Source organism: Eublepharis macularius, chromosome 10 (assembly GCF_028583425.1).
Source record: "Eublepharis macularius isolate TG4126 chromosome 10, MPM_Emac_v1.0, whole genome shotgun sequence".
In the NCBI taxonomy this organism is placed as follows: domain Eukaryota; kingdom Metazoa; phylum Chordata; class Lepidosauria; order Squamata; family Eublepharidae; genus Eublepharis; species Eublepharis macularius.
Genome location: NC_072799.1, coordinates 13,333,777 through 13,359,444, shown reverse-complemented (window position 1 = coordinate 13,359,444; position 25,668 = coordinate 13,333,777). Strand labels below are relative to the sequence as shown.

Genomic DNA, 25,668 nt, shown 5'->3' with positions numbered 1-25,668 from the left:
AATAGAATCACAAGCTATTAGGCAAAAGGAAAGAGATGCCCCATGGACTCAAGCAGGCATCGTTTCCCCATAATTCTGAAAATGGAAGTGCCCCAGATGTCCTTCACGAGCATTTAAGATATTTCATTTCCCTCTCCCTGTAAAAAACTACAAGCAATCTCTGTTTGCTTCCTCACATGTTGACTTTGATCGAGTAAAGAGAGAACAGAAGGAATTCTGCCCCATTGTCAAACAGGAAGAACCTTGAGAGGGTACTGGCCCTGCCAATTCTGCCAATGCCCAACTGCATATATCTGCAGATGGTTCCAGCTGGGCAACCAGTTCAGTGCCCATAAGAGGGGCCAGATGAACAGTGGACCGTACTCTATAAAAATGCAAGCCCGAATTTGCAGCATTGTAAAGATGGGCTTTTGTGGCAAGGACCCCAATGGAGAAGGGGAAAATCACCAATAAAATCAGCCAGGAGAGCAATAAACTGCACAGAGCTGGCAGGTGAGGGCTGGTGATCCGCCCTGAGCCTGCTCGCGAGGAGGGTGGAATAAAAGTCCAATTAAATAAATAAATAAATATAGCCCAACCCATAACCATGCAAAGCTACCTTGTACGGAGTCAGGCCACTGGTCCATCTAATTCAGTACTGCCTGCTCTAATTTGCAGCAGCTCTCTGGGGTCTCTGGGAAAGTAACATCTTTTCTCAGTGCGTGATATCTGGCCATTTAACCAGATATGCCAGGGACTGAACCTGTGACCGTCTGCAAATAAAGCATGTCTTTTGGCACTGAGCCGTGTGTGTTATGTACGGTCAAGTCACCTCCGACCTATGGTGACCCTATGAATGAAAGACTTCCAAAACGTCCTATCATTAACAGACTCGCTCAGATCCTACAAACTGGAGGACGTGGCTTCCCTTATTGTGTCAATCCATCTGGTTTTAGGTCTTCCTCTTTTCCTACTGCCTTCCACTTTTCTTAGTATTACTGTCTTTTCCAGTGAGTCTTGTCTTCTCATGATGTGACCCTCAGTTTCGTCATTTTAGCTTCTAGGGAGAATTCAAGCTTGATTTGATCTAGTACCCACTTGTTTGTCTTTTTGGTTGTTAGGAGAATGTAAACTCTTGAACAAATGGCAGAATGTAAACTCTTGAACGTGGTGCCCAAGGGCACCATAACACCATAAGTGTTCTTAGAAAGTGGGTGGGACCAGGTGGAGCTTTTGCCCAGTAGAGCCTCTTATTGGCAATTGGCGATCTGCTCATCTATGCAGATAGTTTTAAATAATTAGGGGCAGCTAATTAGTGGCTCATACCCAACACAACAGATAGCACACAGTAGTAACGCCTGTGGTCTCTGTTCCTTTACTGATACATCCCACTTTCTTACAGTACAGCCCTTTTATCTGAGTAAATAAGCCTCTGGAATAATTCAGTTTTGCATAGTTTGCAGAAAGCCAGGAACCTGGGAACTTTCCTGACCTCCTGAGGTAGGCTGTTCCATAAAGTGGGAACCACCACGGAGAATGCATGTGTAGACAGCTGTAAATTTTGCTCATGTGCAAGATGGCACCTGCTGCAGCTTTCTGGCGTTTCTGAGTTTGCTTATAGTGGAAGCCTATGTACCATGGCACAGATACAGGTGGCCAGGTAGGGCATGTCAAGGTAGGTGGCCATCTTCCCGGCTAGACTGAGGTTGCAAAAAGACTTTTTTTGCAGCTGCCTTAACTTGCTTTTCTAGCAGTAGCTCTGGATCCAGTATAACCTGAAGCTCTTAACTAAGATTTAAGCTACAAGAGACGAATTACACAAGAAGGAGCATGTGAAGGGAGTTGCAATGTTAGCTAGGAAACTGAGATTTAAAAGAGATCAGAAGGCTTTGTCAATTTCCCCTCTCTATAGAACCCAGGAGTTCACTGCTCAGGTTTATTTCCTCTTTGCCTCTTAGAAGGGGAGGTGAAACTGACAGAACCTTTAGGAGGCAAAGAGGAAATTAACAAACCCTCTGAGCAGTGATCTCCCTGGCTCTGTAGAGAGGGGAAATTAACAAAGCCTTCGGATCTCTTTTAAAACTCAGCTTCCCAACATTGCAACTCCCTTCACATGCTCCTCCTCGTGTAATTTGTCTCTTGTAGCTTGGCTCTGAGTCTGCAAGTGTCAGATGAAGGGTCCTTCAGGATCTCTGCCGTTCCAATGAGCATCACATCCATCTTGTCTGGATTCAGTTTCAATTTGTTTGCTTTCAGCCATTTGACCACAGCTGCCAGGCAGCAACCCAAAGTTTCTACTGCATCTCGCAGTGATTTGGATAGTAAGATATAAAGTTGGGTGTCATCTGCTTACTGATGGCCTCCAATTACCTAATTGTGCTGGCAACCCTAGGTCACAGTCACATTCATAACAAAATAATATGATAACAACAACATTTGATTTATATACCGCCCTTCAGGACAACTTAATGCCACTCAGAGCGGTTTACAAAGTGTGTTATTATTATCCCCACAACAATCACTCTGTGAAGTGAGTGGGGCTGAGAGAGCTCTGAGAGAGCTGTGACTGACCCAAGGTCACCCAGCTGGCTTCAAGTGGAGGAGTGGGGAATCAAACCTGGCTCTCCAGATTAGAGTCCTGCCACTCTTAATCTCTACACCAAAATGTGTAAGATATTACAGTTGCATGTACTGGTAGCATATGAACCTTGTGTAAATCCTCTCAATACGCATGATTGCCATGACAGGGAAAATGTGCATATTTACAGTGTGCAAACGCCTCTGGGACATGTAAACTAACTACTGCTTCACATTCATAAGTACCAAGAAGTCTGCGCATTCTATGAGCTATGCCCTGTTTTTGGCCTTCCAAGACAACTGGTTGGCTGCTCTGTAAAATTTCCCCTCCACCACACCCCTCACCATGGGGCTTTTGGCAAATAATTCTCTCTCTGCCGAGCCTTGCAAGGGCTTGTTGGGAAAACACCATGGGATTATCCTGTGTATGCTTTCTGAGGCCCAGGAAGGGAGAATATACAATGTGATTAAAAAAAAACCTCATTCGACACAACCCTCCAAAATCCCTCTTTCCGCTCAATTTAGTTCTTGTGGTTATTGTTGTGAGCTGCTGAACCTCCATTGCTTTATTCTTCTGCTCCCTGTTGTTGTGAAGTTTGTGTTGGTTTTTATGAAGTGTTTTCAATTGTGGTAAATCGCTGCAAAAACACGGCTGCAGAGCAATATATAACACCGTAGCCCATAAAATAAACAGGCAAATAAATCACATTCTTCCAGAATCCCACCTCCGCTGGCTTTTAGAAAGGTTCTTTTCATTTGCCAATTAAATTAGCTCCTGTTAATTGGTTCACATAGCCTACAGCTTTCTTTCAACCTGAGTAACTGCCGTCCGCTGCTAAAGACAAAAAGAGCCATCTCTTTCTCACCGAGATGCACACAGGGGAAAAAAATTTAAGTCTCCCACAGTTATAATGTTCTCTTTGCCACAGGGGTCTCTTGTTGCAATTAGGTTGCAATCGGCAAACAATTTCCCCTCCGGGTGCCGAAAGAATAAGATGTGACTTTGAAGGCAAAAAATGATCCCTTGAAGTCCAAACTCACAATTCTCCCTCAAGGATCAGGAAAGAACATTCTGAATTAGCACTGACGGGTGACGTGATACTGATGAAAATATTGTTATAGAGGTTAGATGTGTTTTTCAAAAGTCCCAGATGATAAGAAGACACCATTTACGTAATATAAAGGCAGTATTTTCAGTTATATGGTGTTGTGCGACAGCTGCTTGTTAACTGAGGATTAATAACCTGCAAAAATGAATTCACACCGTGACATTCCATAAGTATTCAGAAACTAACAGTGAAATCCTAAGCAGAGTTAATCCATGGTTGTTGGGGGTTTTCCGGGCTGTATTGCCGTGGTCTTGGCATTGTAGTTCCTGACGTTTCGCCAGCAGCTGTGGCTGGCATCTTCAGAGGTGTAGCACCAAAAGACAGAGATCTCTCAGTGTCACAGTGTGGAAAAGATGTAGGTCATTTGTATCTACTCAGGAGGGGTGGGGTTGAGCTGAGTCATTCTGTAAGAGTTTCCCAGGGTGTGGAATGCTAATGGCGGGAGGCTTCACTGTAACCTGAGGAGGTTCTTTTGCATATGGATTGGTGCTTGATGTGCTAATCTTCTCTGCAGGGCTATTGTCGGGTGTGGAGTGTTTTGTTGGCCTGGTGTTTTTCAGAACTGGAGCCCATGCTCTGTTCATTCTTAAGGTTTCTTCTTTCCTGTTGAAGTTTTGCTTATGCTTGTGAATTTCAATGGCTTCCCTGTGCAGTCTGACAAAGTAGTTGGAAGTGTTGTCCAGTATTTTGGTGTCCTGGAATAAGATACTGTGCCCTGTTTGAGTTAGGCTATGTTCAGCCACTGCTGATTTTTCAGGCTGTCCAAGTCTGCAGTGTCTTTCATGTTCTTTTATTCTTGTCTGGATGCTACGCTTTGTGGTCCCGATGTAAACTTGTCCACAGCTGCAGGGTATACGGTATACTCCTGCAGAGGTGAGGGGGTCTCTGCTGTCTTTTGCTGATCGTAGCATCTGTTGTATTTTTCGGGTGGGTCTGAATACTGCTTGAAGGTTATGCTTTTCCATAAGCTTTCCCATCTGATCAGTAATTCCTTTGATATATGGCAAAAACACTTTTCCTGTAGGTGACTGTTTTTCCTTGGTTGTTTGATTCATCCTGGGTTTGATTGCTCTTCGGATTTCATTTCTGGAGTAGCCATTTGCCTGAAGTGCGTGGTTTAGATGATTAATTTCCTCATTGAGAAAGCGCGGCTCACATATCCGTCTTGCACGATCCACTAATGTTTTCATTATGCCTCTTTTCTGTCGGGGGTGGTGATTGGAGTTTTTGTGTAAGTACCGATCAGTGTGAGTTGGTTTCCTGTAGACCTTGTGACCTAACTGAAAGTTTGCTTTGCGGATGACCAAGGTATCCAGGAATGAGAGTTTTCCCTCCCTTTCTTTCTCCATTGTGAATTGTATGTTCAGGTGGATGTTGTTGAGATGATTCAAAAACTCCCTCAATTCTTCCTCCCCATGGCTCCAAATGATGAATGTATCATCCACAAACCGGAACCATACACTGGGTTTGTGGGGTGCTGATTCTAGAGCTGTTTTTTCAAAATGTTCCATGTAGAAGTTTGCTATAACTGGGCTGAGTGGGCTCCCCATGGCCACCCCATCCATCTGTTCATAGAATTCGTTGTCCCATTGGAAGTAACTGGTTGTCAGACAATGATGGAATAAGGCTGTTACATCCTCTGGGAAAATCTGATTAATCAGTGCAATAGTGTCTTTTACTGGAACCTTGGTAAACAGGGATACAACATCAAAACTGACAAGTATGTCTTGTGGATTGAGTTTCAGAGAACTGATTTTGCTGATGAAATCTGCTGAATCTTTGATGTAAGATGAGGTTTTCCCGATGTGGTCCTGCAGGAGATCTGCCAGATGTCTAGCTAATTCATATGTCGGTGAACCAATGGCACTCACAATGGGTCGGAGTGGGACTGAATCTTTATGTATTTTGGGGAGTCCATATAGTCTAGGTGGCTGTGCTTCAGTCTTGCATAGTTTTCTGTGCGTGTCGGGATGTAGTGAGGAATTCTTGATCAGCGCATTTGTTAGCCTGGTGATTTTGCAAGTGGGATCTCGTTTTAGTTTTTTGTAGGTGGAGGGGTCCAGGAGTTCCTTAATCTTCTTTTTGTATTCCTCCGTTTTCATGATCACTGTAGCATTGCCTTTATCAGCTGGTAGAATGATGATGTCTGGATCTGCATTGAGGGTCTTGATGGCATTTCTCTCCTTGCGTGTAATATTGCTGGTGGGAAGCTTTGCCTTTCGTAGAATCCTGGCTGTCTCTCCTCTTATTTCCTCAGCTTCCTCTTCAGGTAGATGACGGATGGCAGCTTCTACATTTGCAATGATGTCTTCCACAGGAATTCTGGTGGGAGTGACTGCAAAGTTTCCTCCCTTTGCCAAGATGGAGGTTTCTTCTGGTGAGAGTTGACGGTCTGTCAGATTGATGACAATGCGTGCATTGTCGAGCATTGGGCTTGTCTGTCTTTTTTCCTGTAGTTTGTTAAACTTCTGCTTCTGTCTGGATGTGTGGTTGGTAAACACTTGTTCCATCTTCCTGTAGGTGAGATTATCGACCTTGTCCCAATCCTGACTTCTCATTTTATGGCTGGTGTTGATATGCAAGCAAAATAGCTCCTTGTCTGTGGCAGCAAGTTCTCTGCGGGTAGTGTGGATTCTCTCACGATTCAGTCCCACTCCGACCCATTGTGAGTGCCATTGGTTCACCGACATATGAATTAGCTAGACATCTGGCAGATCTCCTGCAGGACCACATCGGGAAAACCTCGTCTTACATCAAAGATTCAGCAGATTTCATCAGCAAAATCAGTTCTCTGAAACTCAATCCACAAGACATACTTGTCAGTTTTGATGTTGTATCCCTGTTTACCAAGGTTCCAGTAAAAGACACTATTGCACTGATTAATCAGATTTTCCCAGAGGATGTAACAGCCTTATTCCACCATTGCTTGACAACCAGTTACTTCCAATGGGACAACGAATTCTATGAACAGATGGATGGGGTGGCCATGGGGAGCCCACTCAGCCCAGTTATAGCAAACTTCTACATGGAACATTTTGAAAAAACAGCTCTAGAATCAGCACCCCACAAACCCAGTGTATGGTTCCGGTTTGTGGATGATACATTCATCATTTGGAGCCATGGGGAGGAAGAATTGAGGGAGTTTTTGAATCATCTCAACAACATCCACCTGAACATACAATTCACAATGGAGAAAGAAAGGGAGGGAAAACTCTCATTCCTGGATACCTTGGTCATCCGCAAAGCAAACTTTCAGTTAGGTCACAAGGTCTACAGGAAACCAACTCACACTGATCGGTACTTACACAAAAACTCCAATCACCACCCCCGACAGAAAAGAGGCATAATGAAAACATTAGTGGATCGTGCAAGACGGATATGTGAGCCGCGCTTTCTCAATGAGGAAATTAATCATCTAAACCACGCACTTCAGGCAAATGGCTACTCCAGAAATGAAATCCGAAGAGCAATCAAACCCAGGATGAATCAAACAACCAAGGAAAAACAGTCACCTACAGGAAAAGTGTTTTTGCCATATATCAAAGGAATTACTGATCAGATGGGAAAGCTTATGGAAAAGCATAACCTTCAAGCAGTATTCAGACCCACCCGAAAAATACAACAGATGCTACGATCAGCAAAAGACAGCAGAGACCCCCTCACCTCTGCAGGAGTATACCGTATACCCTGCAGCTGTGGACAAGTTTACATCGGGACCACAAAGCGTAGCATCCAGACAAGAATAAAAGAACATGAAAGACACTGCAGACTTGGACAGCCTGAAAAATCAGCAGTGGCTGAACATAGCCTAACTCAAACAGGGCACAGTATCTTATTCCAGGACACCAAAATACTGGACAACACTTCCAACTACTTTGTCAGACTGCACAGGGAAGCCATTGAAATTCACAAGCATAAGCAAAACTTCAACAGGAAAGAAGAAACCTTAAGAATGAACAGAGCATGGGCTCCAGTTCTGAAAAACACCAGGCCAACAAAACACTCCACACCCGACAATAGCCCTGCAGAGAAGATTAGCACATCAAGCACCAATCCATATGCAAAAGAACCTCCTCAGGTTACAGTGAAGCCTCCCGCCATTAGCATTCCACACCCTGGGAAACTCTTACAGAATGACTCAGCTCAACCCCACCCCTCCTGAGTAGATACAAATGACCTACATCTTTTCCACACTGTGACACTGAGAGATCTCTGTCTTTTGGTGCTACACCTCTGAAGATGCCAGCCACAGCTGCTGGCGAAACGTCAGGAACTACAATGCCAAGACCACGGCAATACAGCCCGGAAAACCCCCAACAACCATCGTTCTCCGGCCGTGAAAGCCTTCGACAATACATAGAGTTAATCCAGTCTAAGCCCATTGACAAGCCGCTCTTCACAAACCAAAAAACCAATTTTCCATGACAAGCCACCCCAAATTCTTCAAGCTCACAGTGAATCGAGTAATGTATGCAAATTATGCAGCTTTCGGAAATAAGAGTCTGTTAACAAATCAATCAAATTTGATTGGCTGACTGCAGGAACAAGCAATGGAGTGGCGTGAAGTGCAAACTCGGGAAAGATCTTTTGAAGAAGCTGAAAATTTGACTCAGGTCCTAGAACTGAGGACAAAAGGTTTTTACCCCCACAGAAAAAGCATTTAGTTCTGTATGTTTGCTGTCATAATCAAGACTGGAGCAACCAGAATGCTAGTAGTTACCATCCCCTGAAACTAAAATAAAAAATAGCTCAATCATTCTATTTTGATTTTTTCCCCCTCCTTGGTTTCTAGCTCTTTCATTTTAAAGAATTGATACAGCCTTATTCTCTGTTGGGGTTCTTCCTTTGATGTGAGACACAAAATGTTCAAGAGATGCTGCATGTACATATTTGTATGCACACGGTGCTTTGGGTGACAATACACAACACAGCTTCAGGGCAGTATGAAAAATTACACTGGCCATTCCGTTCTGGCAGCTCGGGGCCCTTTTTCTGGTGCTGGCAACCCGATCAGCCTTCCTAAAGTCGAAGCAGCCTTCCTCTGGCCAAAGGAAGTGACAATTCGGTCACACAGTCTCTCTACACGTTACGCACAGGGCCAGCGCATCCATTGAGGTGGTTCCGGCAACCGCCTCAAAAGCTGAGGTGCCAGAGGGGGTGCTGCGGGCAGGGGCGCGCACCATGGAGCTGGCGGCGGCACCACTGGCGGCTGAATGGGAGGGCTGGGAAGCCACCCGCATGCTGCCCCGGCCGCCTGCCACGCCTGGCCGCAGCTGCTGCACCCGGCCGGGACTGCCTGGTGTGGGGCAGTCTGAGTGGGCAGCCTCCCAGCCCTCTTGCTTAGTTACCCCGTACTGCCACTGCTGCTGCCACCAGCACACAGCTGTGGGCCAGGCACGGCAGATGGCTGGGGCGTCGTGGGGCAACTGAGCGGAAGGCCTGGGAGGCCACCTGCATGCCATCCCAGCTGTCTGCCATGCCAATGGGGCCAGCTCACAGCAGCATGCTGCATATTGATGTCATACGCAGTGACGTCATCACATCGTCCGGGTGCATGTGCATGCTTTGCGCGCATGCGTGGGGGCGGCAACTGCCCTGAAGCTGCTCCCAGCCTCAGGCGCCAGAAAGCCTGGCACCGGCCCTGGTTACGCAGTACCTAGGGACACTTGTGTGAACTTCATTTCGCATGTCCCCCCTCCAACTTTCCATGCACTCACTCACTCACACAATCACACTTTTATTTGCTCCACCTGAATACATTCAGGTGTTCAACATCAGTTCTTCCTCAACTGCTAAAAGTATCCCAGTTTCCCCCACATCCATTCATTGAAATGCAGATCTTGACACTTTCTCACAGCTTTAAGAAATGCAAATTGGCAAGTCAAAGGAGCCTACAGGACTTGTTCTCACAGCAGAAACAGAGCAGAATTGGCGCTTTGCCCTCAGGAATCATTTGTAGATGCAGTCACACAAAGGGAACTCCTGTGGAAGTGGCATTCACATGAGCCAAGCAAGAACAGTGTGCACGTGAATTGAGGACTACACATACAATCCAGCACCTGAGTGTCCCTACTTACTAATGTATAGAGAGACTCAAAGAAAGGCTCTTAGACTGGAGGAAGGCTCAGTGTGATAGGATACAGGCCTTCCTCTCTGGAACTTGCCTTGTATCAAGCCAGACCAAGGATCCATCTAGGTCAGAAAGAATTGACTACTCAGGCGAGCAGAAACTCCTCAAGATCCTGGACACAGAAAAATCTTTCCCCATGCCTTCTACCTGTGTTCCTTTAACTGGAGATTGAACCTGGAAGCTTTGGCAGGCAAAGCAAGTGCTCTGTGCTACAGCCCTTTAAAAAAGAAAAGGTGCGCTGGAAAAAAAAGCTGCACAATCAATTTGGACACAAGTCTCTTTCCACCACCGCACCCCTTTCTTCCGATCTGTACCAATCTCTACTTTCTCCATCTCTGCTGCAAGAGGAAAAAATAATAACTTGGTTGTGGGAGAAAACAAATAAGCTGGGAGAAATGATTTCTCAAGATCAAAGAAATAAGCTTTTGATTTCCAAAAGCTAAATAAAATATAGCAAAGGGGAGTAGGTCATAAGGATGAACTCGAGAAGGATAATATTGGAAGCCTTTTGCATTTTTCTTTCTTTACCTCCCCCTCCTCTATCCATTATCTTTTTTGGAAGCTCTGAGTGTTAGCATAAGCCCCGCTAGTCTTATCGTTTCCTGGATAAGCTGAGAGGAAAAATGGCCACATTAAAGCATTGAAGTGACTGGACCGATTCCCAGGCTGCATTTATGCTTGCCCTCCTGGTAGATTAAAATGTGATGCATCTCTTTTAAATAGGTAAGTGAAATTAGTAGGTAAGTGCAATTAGCATCTCCTGGCTGAGGTTCATGTGTATAACATGGACTGTGCACAATCCAACGAGAAGCCAGCATGGTGCAGTGGATAAACAAGGATTTCATTCTCCCACAAAGCTCGCTGGGTGATGTTTAGCCAGTCACTCTGCCTCGGCCATCAAAACAGTCACACTTTCATACAGCTGCCATTCATCTCAATGGGTCTTGCACATTTTCCCAGTGTATCATGGTTGCTGTCCATATGAATAAATCTTACCTTTTTCCCGTACCCATTTCTTGACATAAAGCCCATCCATCATTCAAAGCTCTGCCAATATACCTTTCTGAACATCTCTTCCTGACAGTCCTGGCCTCTCATATATTAAAAAAAAAAACTCAACTCAATTCAGACCTAATCAATTTCTCTGAGAGGTGGCCCATGCCATAGACTCAGCCATACATTTTTAAAATTTCATTTATCTGGGACTCATAGCTCCATGCGCCCTGTTGAAAATCATTTATTAAAAAATGCCTCCAAAATATATGAAAGAAAAAATGGGCAAAAGGATAGTTAATAAAACCCCTCTACCCACAAAACACTAGCTTTACACCGGTTACCAAAACTCAGCCTAAATAAAACAGCCTTCTAGAACTTCCAAAAGAGATATGAAACTGGAGTGCCAGAGTTGAGTGGGACTAGGAAATGGGAGACCCCAGGTTGAAATGCTCACTTTGTGCCAAACGATGGAATACAGTTTCCTCAGGTCCTCCCCAGATCTGGCCCAAGAACCTTTGATCAGATGGACTCTGTGAGTATCTTGGTTAGAGCCAGGGCTTTTTTTCAGCTGGAACGTGGTGGAACGGAGTTCCGTAACTTCTTGAAAATGGTCACATGGCTGGTGGCCCCGCTTCCTGATCTCCAGACAGAGGGGAGCTTAGATTGCCCTCTGCACCGCTGGAGCGGCACAGAGGACAATCTAAACTCCCCTCTGTCTGGAGATCAGGGGGCAAGGCCACCAGCCATGTGACCATTTTCTCCGAGGGCAACCCACCGAGTTCCACCACCTCTTTTCCCAGAAAAAAAGCCCTGGTTAGAGCTCTACTCCCAGGCATGTGGGGGGGGGGTCTGACTCGAAGCAAGACCATATTGTACAGGGAGAAAGAGCTTAAGCTTTCCCCCTGCCATTTTCCAGACTTGAAAAGGCTGCAGGTAACTGCAATTTGCATGTATCAATGCCTCCAAGTAGGTTTCCCCAGTGAGGAAAATACAATTCCCCAGGGTTGCTTCAGATCAGGAAAACCATGCAGGGTGGAAGGCTTACGTACTCTCCCCATGTATGCTGCCTCGGCCCCAATCTGAATTGGGCTTCATGCACTTACTTGCAGACTGAGTTCCAAGCATGGAACTCACAGTGCACATCTGATTGAAAGTCCACATAGCGGACCAAAGAGGGATGATAAGGTAAATGTAATGCACGGTCCAGCCCTCTGCTGCAAGGCTCAGTGGGTGAACGCAGGCCAGCCACACACATGCAGTCTATCCTAATTTGCAGGGTTCTTTGTGAGCCTTTGACATTGTCAAAATGGGAAAGTAGGCTGGCGACACATGTCAGGCTCTTACAGCCCAATTTTTGGATAGTTTCAGCTGTAACCACTAGGAAATGTTGTTGTTTGAAGATATTCCATACAGATATGAAGAGTTCTGAAACTTCAAACATATTAACAGCTTTGAAATAGCACAAAGAACAAGCTAATACAGGCTTTCATAGCCCAATTTAGGAGAGTTTCAGCTGTAACCACTAGGCAATGTTATCATCTGAGGATACTCCACACAGATATTGATAGCTTTCAAGCTCCACACAGATATTTACAGCTTTGAATTAGAACAAGAACAAAGAAAATGCAGTTTACAACTCTGGAAATTGGAATTGATTATTCAAAGCAGACTGAAAGGATTGGACGCTTGATGAATATTTATGAATAGTTATGATTATTTATGAATATGTATTAGTTGTAGATTTTAGATCTTTATTGTAGAATATTTATCACATTTGAGCACTTGCACTTTTGTATGAATTAAAAATATAAAAATTTACAAAATATATTAAATATATAAATATAACCAGGGCTTTTTTTCAGCTGGAAATGGAGTTCCGGAACCTCTTGAAAATGGTCACATGGCTGGTGGCCCCACCCCCTGATCTCCAGGCAGAGGGGAGATTAGATTGCCCTCCGTGCCACCAAGCGGAGCGGAGGGCAATCTAAACTCCCCTCTGTCTGGAGATCAGGGGGCGGGGCCATCAGCCATGTGACCATTTTCTCCACAGGCAACCCACTGAGTTCCACCACCTCTTTTCCCAGAAAAAAAGCCCTGAATATAACCTTCGAGGTTTGTAATTTGTTTGAGAGGGTTGTTTGTGAGGACAAAATGGGGAAGGAAGAACAGTGGATGCCACTGCCCGCCAATCACCTCTAAACCTATGATAGATAAATTGGCCACACGCAGCTATTGCGGGAAGTGCAGTCTCTTGCCATCCTAAACTGCACTGCTTAACAAAATTTCTGGAACGTTGCTAGAGTCAGAGAACTCCTCACTTCCTCAAGAAGGCCATTTCAGGGGGGATACAGCTATTGCTGAAAATGCCCGTTATCAAGTTGAGGCCATGTGCAAGAAAAATAACAGCACAACAGCCCGAACGAGTGGAGGACAGGAGTGGAGGTGAAAGACTGACAGCCCCACAGCCCGAGTCACCTCTTCTGAAGCCAGGATGTATTGATTGAATGATCTTCACTTTTTTCAATTTGCTTTACTTTGAAACCACCTCGGGAGTGGTTATGGCTGAAAGGCAGTCTATAAAATAATCCGTTAAAATAAAAAGTGTCAAAGAGCACCTCAGCGGAAGGATAGGATACAAATGTGACAGAGGAATTGCCAATTGTGCTGAAGACTGTAGTGGGTTCTTCAGGGACTTACCGACACAGTATCCCACCAGGTTAAGGTATTGCTCTTCTGTGCAGGAAGTCCTACATCTTCCATCTGCAAACGTGGCGTGGGGTTGACAGCTTGCACAGTCAGCGTCTGAAGGCCCCCGGCATGTCTTGCAAGAGGGATGACATGCTGAACAGGAAGAAGAAGACAGATCTCTCTTAAAGACAATCAACATCTTTGACAAAAGCAAAATATTTGCTTTGTAGAGGACAAAATATAGATTTTTTAAAAAGCACAGCAGATATTTGCCCAGAGCTGCTTAACCGTTGAGGGAGTTGTGCGGAAGAAGTGCGTGAAGCAAATGCTTTCTTTACACCGAATTTATGACACATTCGAGAGCAGTCCACACAAAATTGCAGTGCTCTCTTGAGAAGCAGCTGAGGCTGTACTACCAGGGCTGGATAAAACTTTCATGCTACGGAAGTGACAGATCTGCTCTTCAACCCTATAAGGGCCAGTTTACTAATCTGAGGCCATTTCCACACATCCTTAAAATAGCGCAAGACTCACCGAATGCTGGCGGCTTCATCGTGCAATTTCTGACATCACCCCGTGTGATGGACTCAGCTTCAGATGCTGAGATTTCCAGTCAGTGAGGTATGATTGACATGTTTCCTTCCCCCCCCCCTCACATGGGGCTAGCCTGAAATGGCAGTTGGGGGTGGAATGTTGGGGAAGCTGTCAGTTAGAGTTGGAGAATAAACAAGAGAGTGGAAGGGAGTTGGAGCCTGGCTTTAGACCAGAGAGGGTCAGCCAGAGAATCCTCTGTGAGAGGAAATAATGTTTGTGAAACACTTTTAGTCCTCGGACTAAAGTGGGGGAAACCAGCACTAACTCCTGCTGAGACACAAGAGATCTGGGAATTATAGAGGACCAAGGAAGTGGGTAGAGAGGAGTCTCCCCTTCAGTGCCAGGAACAGGGTTATAGCTCATAACTATAATGCCTGCCCAGTATCTAGGATGGGTTTGTCTCAGTGGAGCACCCTTAAGTCTGGAGAGGAGGGAAAGTCGTGCTGTGTTTGTGTTGAGTATATAAAGTGTAACATCTGTGAAGCAGTGTCAACCTCTGAAAAGCCAGCAAACTAGTGTTAAACCAAGTGTTTTGTGCCTCACACCAGTGAAGTTGCTGTATAAAAACCTTTCGGTTACTTCAGTTCCAACACCTGCCTACCTGCCTTCTGACTTTACCTACTGTAAATAAACCTTCAGTTACGTTTTGAACCTCCCCAAGCCTCGTGTGCCAGTTTCTGCTAAAGGGAAGCGCAAACCCCTGATCTGTTCCCTACTAAGACTTGGCTGGGTAACCATTTTTAATAATCCTTACAGGTGGGACAAGAAGGAAAGTTGAAGCTTAACATCAACCACGCTACCAGAGGCTTCCCAGCCCAGTATACAGCTTCATAGGCTTAAAGAGGAGAAGTTTTACCTCAGGGTAGGGGAAGGTCAGCCTAAGCTTGAGTTGGATGTAGGTTTGTGACATCCCGTCATGATGCCGTTTTCGTGGCGCCCTCGTAACAGCCTGCATCTGGGTGACGTCAGAAATCACACTACAAAGTTGCCAGTGTTCAGTGAGTCTTGCGCTATTTTAAGGACGTGTGGAAACGGCCAAACTATCTGAAGCTTATTCCATAGATTGAAATGAAACAATCTGTTGTGCACCTACGAGCTCAGATCTTTTACCGCCATAATAGTTCACACTGACCCCATAAACAACTCTCATGGGGTGAGATAGCCAGCTACAATAGATTCTTTCCCTGTATCTTTGTAACATTTCCTCCTCCATAAACTTCAGTCCATAGCAGTCTCCAAATGAGAAACAATAACCCAACACACAGTTACAAAGAAGGTTTATCTCGTCTGTCAACTTGTGGCAAATAGACAGTCCTCAGGCCTTCCCCTCAAAAGAAAAAAAAATGGACAGCATACTTTTACAAGTGTTTCCCATTAATAAAATAAAAAGGGCAATTCTCTGTTATCTGTATAGCTATGAGCCAGGCATTTCTCTGGATCTGGACTCAACAAAACTCTGCCTGAAATTAAATGGAATCTTTACTGAAGATTAAGGTCTGCATTTATCGTGTCCTTGACGTTTCAAACACACACACGTGCTGTGGAGCTAGGAAGAATTGTGGATCACCTCCGCCACCTCACACACACAGGCACAAAACCAAGCTGTTTGATTTGTAAAAAAAAAAAAAATGGAAAAGAATAAAACAGAAAAGATGATAAACGCACAGAGCAGTGGACCACTGCATTCAATATATTTTGTTATGCATTTTATATATGAACATAAGTAAGTTGGCTTTGGGGGCATACGTAGTGGAAAAGGATTTTTTTTTTTGCATGAAGAATGTCCCAGGTTCAGGTTCAAAGCATGGAATGTCTTAATGAAAGGATGGTAGGTAGCAATGCTGGGGAGATCTTATGGATGGGACCGTGGCTCAGTGGTAGAGCATCTGCTTTGCATGCAGAAGGTCCCAAGTTCAATCCCCTGCCCCTGCAGTTAAAAAAGGATCAGTTAATAGGTGATGTGAACGACCAGGAGAGCAGCTGCTGATCAAAGCAGACAATACTGACCTTGAGAGTAAACCAGAGTTTGACACTCAGGTGGCACCTGCAATGTCATCAAGCCCTGCCCAGGGTCAAAAGCAACCAACCCGAAAGATGGCTGCAGTTGACACAGGGCTTTTTCATTGGATGAAAGAGTGAAGGGAGCAGCCAGCCCTGAGAAAAGATTGGAAGGGTGGCCTGGGAAGGGATTGGAAGGATCTGCAACAGGATAGGTGGGAGGGAGAACAGAGGGTATGGAAAGAAGGAGGAATATGGATGCAAAATCCCCCCTTATCTAAGATCTTGCATGTCCTCCACTGTTCTCCGCTATGGGGAAAATCATGGTGGAACAAAGGCTATACAGCGTTCACAAGGGGAAGTGCCACAACATAGCTTGGTCTGTGGCTACACAGCAAGGCTTTGAGCCAGGGCTGGGCAGTTGCCATGGCCACACTACACCATTCTCACCATATTGGTTCCCATTTTGTTCAAAGCTGGCAAAACATTGAGGCTGTGTACGCTGCCTCCAATCTGGCTGGATCCAGGGTCAAGCAAGTAGACAACACAGCTGATCCCACAGAAGTCTCATTAGAGCAAGTCCTCACCAATGCTAGTAGGCAACATTGTGAAGCAGTGCATTGGGATGGGAACATAGAAGATGGAGGACAATAGGCACCATTGCCAACCTATGAAACAGGGGCTGAATTCCTTCCCCACCGTCATACCCACGCTTCTGTCCCACTTCTCTCTCTCCCTTGCACCTTCAGCTCTGCCTTCCCTGACTCCTGTGTCATCCTTTTGCCAGGCCTTCCCCACCACAAGCCCAATAAAATGTAGAGATACACTTTTTAAAGACGATAAGCACTCCCCTGTTGACCGTTCAATTGCAGAACAGCTAATGAAGCCCTTTAAAAACAAAAGAAGGTGCTCATTACTGGAAAGAATGTCCCCTAGGCCCACAGCAATGTGTCACAATTGTGCAAACCATATTTGTTTCTCTCTCCACATTTATTTCTTAATTCTCTCGAGGCTATGCACTCCCCTTCTCTGACGGAGCACACCCCCTCCTCTCCTAAAATAAAAAATCCAGATGAAGCAGGCTAAAAAAAAAAAAAGCGTCATCCACCTCCCTTACATTACATGGGAGCAGAAGAGCACAACATGACTAGAAAAGGTCTAAGAATAACATTCAGGTAGGGTTTGTTTGTTTGGTAACGCTAGTAGATTTTTTATTTTTAAAAAAATTGAATGCCCCATAAATGAACCAGGATGACCCAGTGGTTGGCTTGCAACAAGTCAATCAACAGCATGAGCTCACGGTAGCAATGCGCCTCCCGATCATGCCATCCCACTGGACAAGCCAACAGGCACCGGCCTTCGTAAAGGACTTGGGAAAGTGGACATGCTGTGCAATTCTCAGCAGACTTCTCCATGCAGGATATGCAGGAGGCGTGGCACTCTGTAGGGAAGACAGAGAAAAGGAAAGTAACAACTACATGAATGTGGCTAACAGAACTTGTCCACCTTTGCCTTTCTTCAGACAGTTCTATTTATGATTGATTGGTTGGTTGGGTTGGTTGGTTGATTGATTGATTGGATTTTTAGCCCTCCCTCCCCACGAACAGGCTCAGGGCAGGGTACAATAAAATGCTCAGTATACAATAAAACAGATAAATACATTTAAAATCCACCCCCCCCCCCCACAATGCATATAGAGCAACATCTCAGATGGCAGCCCCCTCCAATTTCCCCAGTCAAATATAAACAAAAGAGGGGGGTGGGGGCCACAGTTAATATTATTTCTGTGGCTGCGCTTGTAGGGGGGCAGATGATTTTGTCGTCTCCCCCTGGCACGTCACCAGTAAGGAGGCTCGTAATATGCTCAAAGACCGGCCTCAACCGTATGCCTGGTGGAACATCTCTGTCTTAAAGGCCCACCAAAAAGATATGAGGTCTCGGCGGGCCCAGGCGTCCTCCAACAGAGAGTTCCACCAGGTTGGGACCAGCACTGAAAAAGCCCTGGCCCTGGTCGAGGCAAGTTGGGCTTCCCTGGGACCAGGGACCACCAGTAGGTGGTCCATTTGGCATTTATTTGCCAATCTTAGTTCTCTCTGGGTTACATGGGAGAGGTGGTCCTGCAGGTCTGCTGGTCCCAGTCTGTTTTGGGCTTTAAAGGTTAAAACCAAAACCTTGAACTTATATATAAACCTTGAACCTTCTATAATGGTTTACTGTGTGGATGACCTCCACTGACCCATTTATTTTATGACTTCATTTCCTACCTTTCTTCATTGAAACCAAGGCATCAGAAAGAGCATGCTCAGGACTCAGGCTTGCTTAGCTTCAGCAAGGTGGCTCCATCATGTGCCATCAGGACAATATAGCCTGGCCAATATGCCAACATTTGGAGAATTTCCATAGTCCAAATCCAAATGCCTGGAGGTCATTAACTGACATACGGGGCTTCTCCTGACAATGGTACCTACCCTCTAAATGTTATGACCTGGGTGTCACAACTGGTGCACAGCAGTGTAAGCAGTCAGCGTGCAAAATGCCGAGGACTGAGGTGATTAGTTTACTGCCTTCCCAGCTGCGGGTATGTAGCAATGACAAGAAAGGGTCTTGTTGAGTCATCTCACTTAACACATTCGGATACCCTCCTTCTGTGATTGTATCCCCACCCTGAGATTGAGAGTCATCAATCTGCACTGATAAGTTTCTAATTTTTCTCTGGAAACACGCATTTCATATCTAAATTCATCAACTCACCTCCAGGAACATTAATTAGCACATCGCTTCTTTTCAAACCACCAGGAGGACACTTTGCATTTCCTTTATCACATCCCTGTAGCAGTAATCAAAGGTAATCAAACCTTTGTCATTTCCTGGAGATGACCTTTACGATCTTTGTCCCAATGGCTGAGGAGGCTCCCTGGCCTCGGGACACATTTTCCCCTAAAAGAACCAGGGCTTTGCTTCATTCAAACTGTGCATGCTGAGCCTTCAGATCTGAGCATTTTGCCCTTAGGGCCACTTTCCCTAAGACTCTGTCTCCTGGCCAAGAACACATTTGTTTGAAGCTCTCTTCCTCCATGGACTATGCTGCTCCTCTGGTCAGTAAACACACCCCTGCCCTCACTCTATTCCAACCCATGGCTAATTTCTTAGGATTCTGTGTGTGTGTGTGTGTGTGTGCACGTGTGCACATGTGCATGCATGCGCATGTGTGCATGCGCGTGTGTGTACCAAACCATTTCTTATTTTGCCTCTTGTGTGTACATTGGTTTTTCCTCTTTAAATAAAAACACTCCTTTATTTAAGCACCAAGTCTCATCTGCTGTGTTGTGGAGGGGACCCTGTAAATACTGGTGGAGTATCCTGTTGATACCCTCTCACATAGCCTTACTCCTTGCCCCTACTTACTCGCAAGGTATCCCATTCCTGTGACAGTAGCATCTCTAAAGCTGCATCTTAAAGACCTCCACCCCCCTCTCCCACTGTAAATACTTTCCTATATATCCAATACATTGGTATCGTACCCTTCCTGCAGCGCACATGATTCTCCCTTCCTCATTTTTTTCCTTCCTAGAAATACAGGCGGGGATGGACGGCAGCATGGCATAGCCCAATCTCATCAGATTTTGGAAGCTAAGCAGGGTTGGTACTTGGATGGAGATCCAACAAGGAAGACACTGCAAAGGAAGGCAACAACAAGCCCCCTCTGCTTCTCACTTGCCTTGAAAGCCCCTTGCTGGGCTCACCATAAGTCAGTTGCAACTTGATGGTATATACAGACATAGAAGTACAGGCAACCAAGGGAACCAAGCCCGCAAGAATTCCATGGGTAGCAAAGTGAGTAAATCCAGAGGAGTTAGCCGTGTTAATCTGTAGTTGCAAAACAGTGAAGAGTCCAGTAGCACTTTTAAGACTAACCAATTTTATAGTAGCATAAGCTTTCAAGAACCACAGTTCTCTTCTTCAGCATCTGACAAAGAGAACTGTGGTTCTCGAAAGCTTATGCTACTATAAAGTTGGTTAGTCTTAAAGGTGCTACTGGACTCTTTACCAAAGTTTGTAAAACAGCTTGAACCTTTTCCAGAATTTACATAGCCACAGCATCCTCTTCTAGATCCCTCTGTCACCCATCTCATTACACCGATTTGGAGGTCTTGAATGATGCCAGCTGAAAAGAATCATGTCCTGGTCCCAACCAACTTTTTCTAAATTCGAACAAATGTCACTAAAATAGGTTTCTCTTATATGTGGATTCCCGCCCCCCTCCAATCTATATAATAAGCAAATGTATTTGCCAGGGACCATGTTTGGGACACAAATGCTGAACTGGTGCTTTTGAAAGAGAATCTGGGCTGAGCATATGGCTCATTGTTAATGGAAGACCCTCGAGCGCAACAAAAGCCAAACTACCTTTGGAAAGGCCTCTCGCCCAATAAATGTCAACGAAAACTAATACACTGAGCAAGACAAGTTTTTACTAGCCAATCGTCTCCAGGCAATTTTTTAGGCAAGATGAAAAACGAAAAGTCATGCCGGTCAGCAGAATCTCTTCTTTGATGCTGGTCTGCCATTGTAACCATCTAAAAAATGTTTGGTCTCCTTAAAGGTTTATTGAACTGCTGAGTGCTTTTTCTGAGGTTTCTCCCCTTCTTTCCATCACTTGCAAAGATATCTTTTCTCCCCTGAATTGCACTGGTCTAAGCAGCTATAAACCACGGGCAGTGATCTCAAAGAAGTGGCTAACCTCAAAGGAGCCCCCATGTCGAATGCCAGGAAATGATAAGCAAGTCCCAAAGCTGCAGTTACTCGCCAATTTAATGTGGGCCAATGCGGAGAAAAGGATCCTGGGCATGTGCAGAGTTCTCCCCCTCCAGTCTTAACTCCTGCTTCCTTCTCCTGGCCTAGCCAAACTTCAAATGCATGGAAAAATATTAATTGCTGCCACCCGGTTCTTGAGATAACCAGAACTCCTGCTACGGTAGATACAAAAGATCTTCAGTACTGTCTGCAGTTATCCTGATGGCGTTAGTCGAAATTGGACATGGGTACTGAATTATAATCAAAAAAGATTATCATGGGTTTCCTATAAAAGAAAATCAGAACTGACTTGACATTTATGGGTCAAAAGTAGAAAACAGCTAAATTGATAAATTATTTACAGTCGTTTGCTCAAGCTATTTCAAAAAGGAACTGGCCACGTGTTCCTTCAGACTTGAGGGCCAGTCAAAAGTATAAAACGGATAAATTAATAAAGCGTTTACAGCTGTCTTAAAAAGGAGTCGACCATCCATTCCCTCAGAATTTGGGGCAATCAGTACCAAAAATTCAAGCCATGTTCGACTAAAATTAGCACCAGTACATGCTTACCTAGAACTCAAAAACACCACTTCGCCCCTCCCTCTTTGAAATAAAAGAGCCAACACTCACTTAAACTGTCTCAGAGATTCAAAACTCTTTGGGAGTCTAATGAGAGGAAGGGTTAATGATGGCTCATCAAAAAGAGTCCGCTTTTGAAACTTGACGTAAAAGAAGAGCAAGGATTACTTTACTTGGCAAAGCCATTTTACACTTCCTGTAGGATGCCCTGGACAAGATTTACACGGCAGGGCAAAAGAACTCCCCTGTGGGACTCCGCACTTGTTCAGCATCTTGTTTGCACTGGGAAACTACCCAGCAAACCAGCGACGCAGGCTTAGTGGGCACGCCAGAGAGCCATAGCTCAGGCAGCTGTTGCTCTGGCGTGCTAATTAAGCAGGTGTGCTAATTAAACGAGCTAATTAAGCACCTAAGCGAGGAACAACAAGCAGCAACGGCAAGCTGGTCAGCATTTACCTAGAGCCCACAATAAGTGGAAGCAGGCTGAAAAGCACTTTGAAAGCCAAGTGATGCTTGTTTCCTTATGCTGGGATATAAGCTAATTTGTGTTTCAGGTAGGAAGCTGTGTTGGTCTGTAATAGAACAGCAGGATTTGAATCCAGTGGCAGCCTAGAGATCGATATGGTTTTCAGAGTATAAGCTTTTGAGAGTCAAAGTATCTGAAGATATCTGGCATCTGAAGAAGGGAGCTCTAACTCCCTTCTCTCTAAAGCTCCGACCCTGAAAACCTTTTTGGTTTCTAAGGCGCCGCTGGACTCGAATCCTGCTGAATTAACTTTTGAATATTTGAAAATCCCAGTCTGTGAAGTATTCTTTTTTAATTTTAATCATCCCCCTTCCCCTAAAAGAACTTGGGAAGGTACAGATGGATTCCCTCCCTTTCATTTTATCCTCACAACGGCTCTGTGCGGCAGGTTAGCCTGAGGGCCTATTCACACATTACCAAGCCCTGGTGCCTGCTATGAGTTGATCAGACGCACCCTCGGAGCTCCATGCTTGGAACTTAATTCCATCTGGACCTTAGCGAGCAGAGAGAGGAGTTCGAAGCCTTCTCGTGCATGCCATTTTCCCAATGGCACCAGTGAGCTGCTATTTGCCCTGTTGGGGAAAACTTATTTATAGCCATCAGTTCTCAGGGGCCATTTCAGATCAGAATAACAGCATGGGAGAGGGAAGGCAAAAAAATCCCCCTCCCTGTGCAGTTTCAATTTGGATCAGGTCCACATGACCTGGGAATTACATTCCAAGTACAGAATTCATAGCACACATATGATCAACAGGGGTACACAGTTGGGGGTACACAAGGATTTCATAAAATGTGAATTAGTCCTTAGAGTGTGTGATCACTCCATAAACTTCAAAGCAGACTGAGGATTCAAACTCAGGACTCACCAGACCTAGTGCCTCTAACCACAACAGCACACTCAATCCCAAGCTTTGGTAGGTAAATATCCTGAACATGTAGAGCCACTTTTTGCAGACATGGAAATATCTGGTTTTGTACATCCCTCACCAATCAAATGATATGTAGTACCAGCACAGATTGCCCTGACTTGGATTTCCAAGGTGCAGGTTATGCGAACACTATGTGCAGACAAGCTTATCAAAACCTGGGTATGGATTTTTTCATCACGGGTAGGGCTTTTTTTCAGTGGGAACGCAGTGGAATGGAGTTCTGGCACCTCTTGTGTCCAGTGGCCCCTCCCCCTGATCTCCAGACAGAGATCAGTTCCCCTGGAGGAAAGGGCCATTTTGTAAGGGGGCCCGTGTGTTTCTCTCTTATTTCCCTCTTGAGAGTTCCACCACCTCTTTTCCTAGAAAAAAAGCCCTGATCATGGACAATCACTTCCTTTACCTCTGCATACCCCATCGTTACTGAGGTAGAAGTGAGCTTTGCATTGGGGAAGGCAGACACCATTGGGTGTCCTTCCAAGTTTCTCTTCCGGCTGCAGACCTTCTTCTGGCTTCATGCATTGCGTGCAGTGTAAATGTTCTGGGCCAACACATTCACGACACGACGAATGGCAACCTGTATAACGAGAAACCAACTGTGAAACCCCCAGGAAAAAAAATTATACAATTTCCACAGGGCAATGAGAAAGGATTTCTACAGCACTGAAAATACCCTGGAATGGCCTGTGGAATAAAATTCTAGTTTGCTAGCTTTGGATAGCTGATTTTAAGGAACATATAAAGCTGTCTTGTACTGAATCAACCCATTGGCCCATCTGTCCTAGTATTGTCTGTGCAAACTAGTAGCAACCGTGTTCCTGAGGTCCTTTAACTGGAAATGCCAAGGACAGAACTTGGGATCTTCTGTATGTGAACCAGGGGATCTATTACTAAACCACTGGCCCTTCCCCATATTTCAGTATTTCTCCCCCACCATCAGCATTTTTTCTGGCCTAACTGGCCCCAAGCTCTCAATGCCATACAATTCCAGTTGATAGTTTCAGGTGGGTAGCCGTGTCGGTCTGTAGAAGAGCAAGATTCGGGTCCAGCAGCACCTTAAAGACCAACCAGATTTCCCGAGGATGAACTTTCAAGAGTCAAAGCTCCCTGGTGAAAGGAGATTTGACTCTCAAATTACAGTTGAGTAGACGTATCACGCTGAAATCCCAAAATAGGGTTCTAAGCCCACTCTCTTCAGTGAAGTTAAAAGGTAGCAACTCTGTTTAGGATTGCAATGCACATCTGTTGTGGCAAAAGCAAACAGGAATTTTGTGACTCCATACGTGCTAACAGCATTCCCCCCCACCGGTGTACGTTTTTGCAAACTGTATCCCAAATGGAATGAGTGGATCCTCATTAGGCCAACATTTTATGTAAGAGGTATGAAAAAACAGAGGGAGTTAACGGGACGTAACATGTGGGATATACAGGGCAAAATGCGATTCTGTAAAATTTTAATTGAGGAAAACACAGAGACCAATTGCTAGTTAGGCTAAATTGGTTAACACGCGTAATGACACGGGGACTTTGCAAGGTAGTAAGCACCTATCCAAGATCCCAAAGTCATACAATGTCACAAAAGCATTTCCCCCAAGAAAAGCTGTCAAGTTAGTCTACAATTCCAGGGAAATAAATGGGACTTGCAGTAGTAATTCATTCTCACAAAGATTTGCGTCTTCAGCACAGCCAAGTCCTGAAAATGTAAAATATTGGAGGACAACCAGGAAACAAACTAGAAAAGAGAGATGGAGAGAGAGAGAAACACAGGCATTTCTTTAAGAGGCTGCAGTAAATGGCAAAGTCTTGGTTACCTTTGCAGACAGTGTGATCCTGATAGAAGCCTTCCCCACAAGCTGACAGGCACTGACCCTGACGTAGTGCCAAAGGATAAGAGCAAGAAGTGCACTGAACAGAGAGAGGTCCAATGCAGCTGGCACATGATCTGTGACAAACTGGAAGAGGAATAAAAAGAGTATGTGAACTAGAACACTTCATAAGTCAAATTTCAGCAATATTTGCTTGCCTAACACAGTTTTAACCCACTGTCCCTCCAAAAAGCTCAGAGAAGCACACACCTGGCTCTCACTCCCCCCGTTTTACCCTCACAACAACCCTATGAAGTAGGCTAGGTTGAGAAAGAATGACCAACCTCCACTTTCCCAGGGAACTTTGCACAGAAGATGTGAACAGGGGTCCTCCTCTAACCATTACATAATATTGTTTCCAGTAACCAAAGGGCACCTACAGCAAAGAATTGTTCCCTAGCCCTGGCATATCTCGGGAGGGCACCGTTTGAGCTCCCTGGTTTTCTTTGCCTCAGGTTCAGAGGCTGAGGGTAGGATTGCTTGGACTGGGAGCTTTCAGCTTGCCTTCAGCTCTTGACTTAAGAGTCTCTCTAAACGAGACAAAGTACACACAGAGACTTAAGTGAAGAGAGGCGCAATGCTAGCTGGGAAACATAAGAGTTTAAAAGACAGAACCAAAGGCTTTGGCAATTTCCCTCTCTACGGAGCCAGCAAAGAAGATTGCTGCTCAGGGGCTTTATTTCCTCTCTGCCTTCTCAAAGGCTCTGTCAGTTTCATCTTCCCTTCTGTGAGAATGGGAGGAAATAAACAAACCCCCTGAGCAGTGATCTTCTTTGCCAGCTCTGACAAAACCTTCTGATCTGTCTTTTTAGAACTCGTCTTCCTGGCTAGCATTGTGCCTTGCTTCGCTTGAGCCTCCGCTTGTACTTCGTCTCGTTTAGAGAGATTCCTACACAGAAGGCCAAAG

At 45.1% G+C, this 25,668-nt stretch overlaps 1 protein-coding gene across 1 annotated transcript in view; it reads right to left on the bottom strand.

Moving 5' to 3' along the window:
* FRAS1 (Fraser extracellular matrix complex subunit 1) overlaps positions 1-25,668 on the bottom strand; it is a 217,964-nt gene that overhangs the window by 139,104 nt on the left and 53,192 nt on the right. Inside the window, exons 11-14 of the mRNA XM_054990228.1 lie at positions 24,708-24,848; positions 23,300-23,473; positions 17,372-17,512; positions 13,489-13,632 (exon numbers count right to left, since the gene is read on the bottom strand). Of these exons, the coding sequence (XP_054846203.1) occupies positions 13,489-13,632; positions 17,372-17,512; positions 23,300-23,473; positions 24,708-24,848 (600 nt within the window). The remainder of the gene's footprint in view (positions 1-13,488; positions 13,633-17,371; positions 17,513-23,299; positions 23,474-24,707; positions 24,849-25,668) is intronic.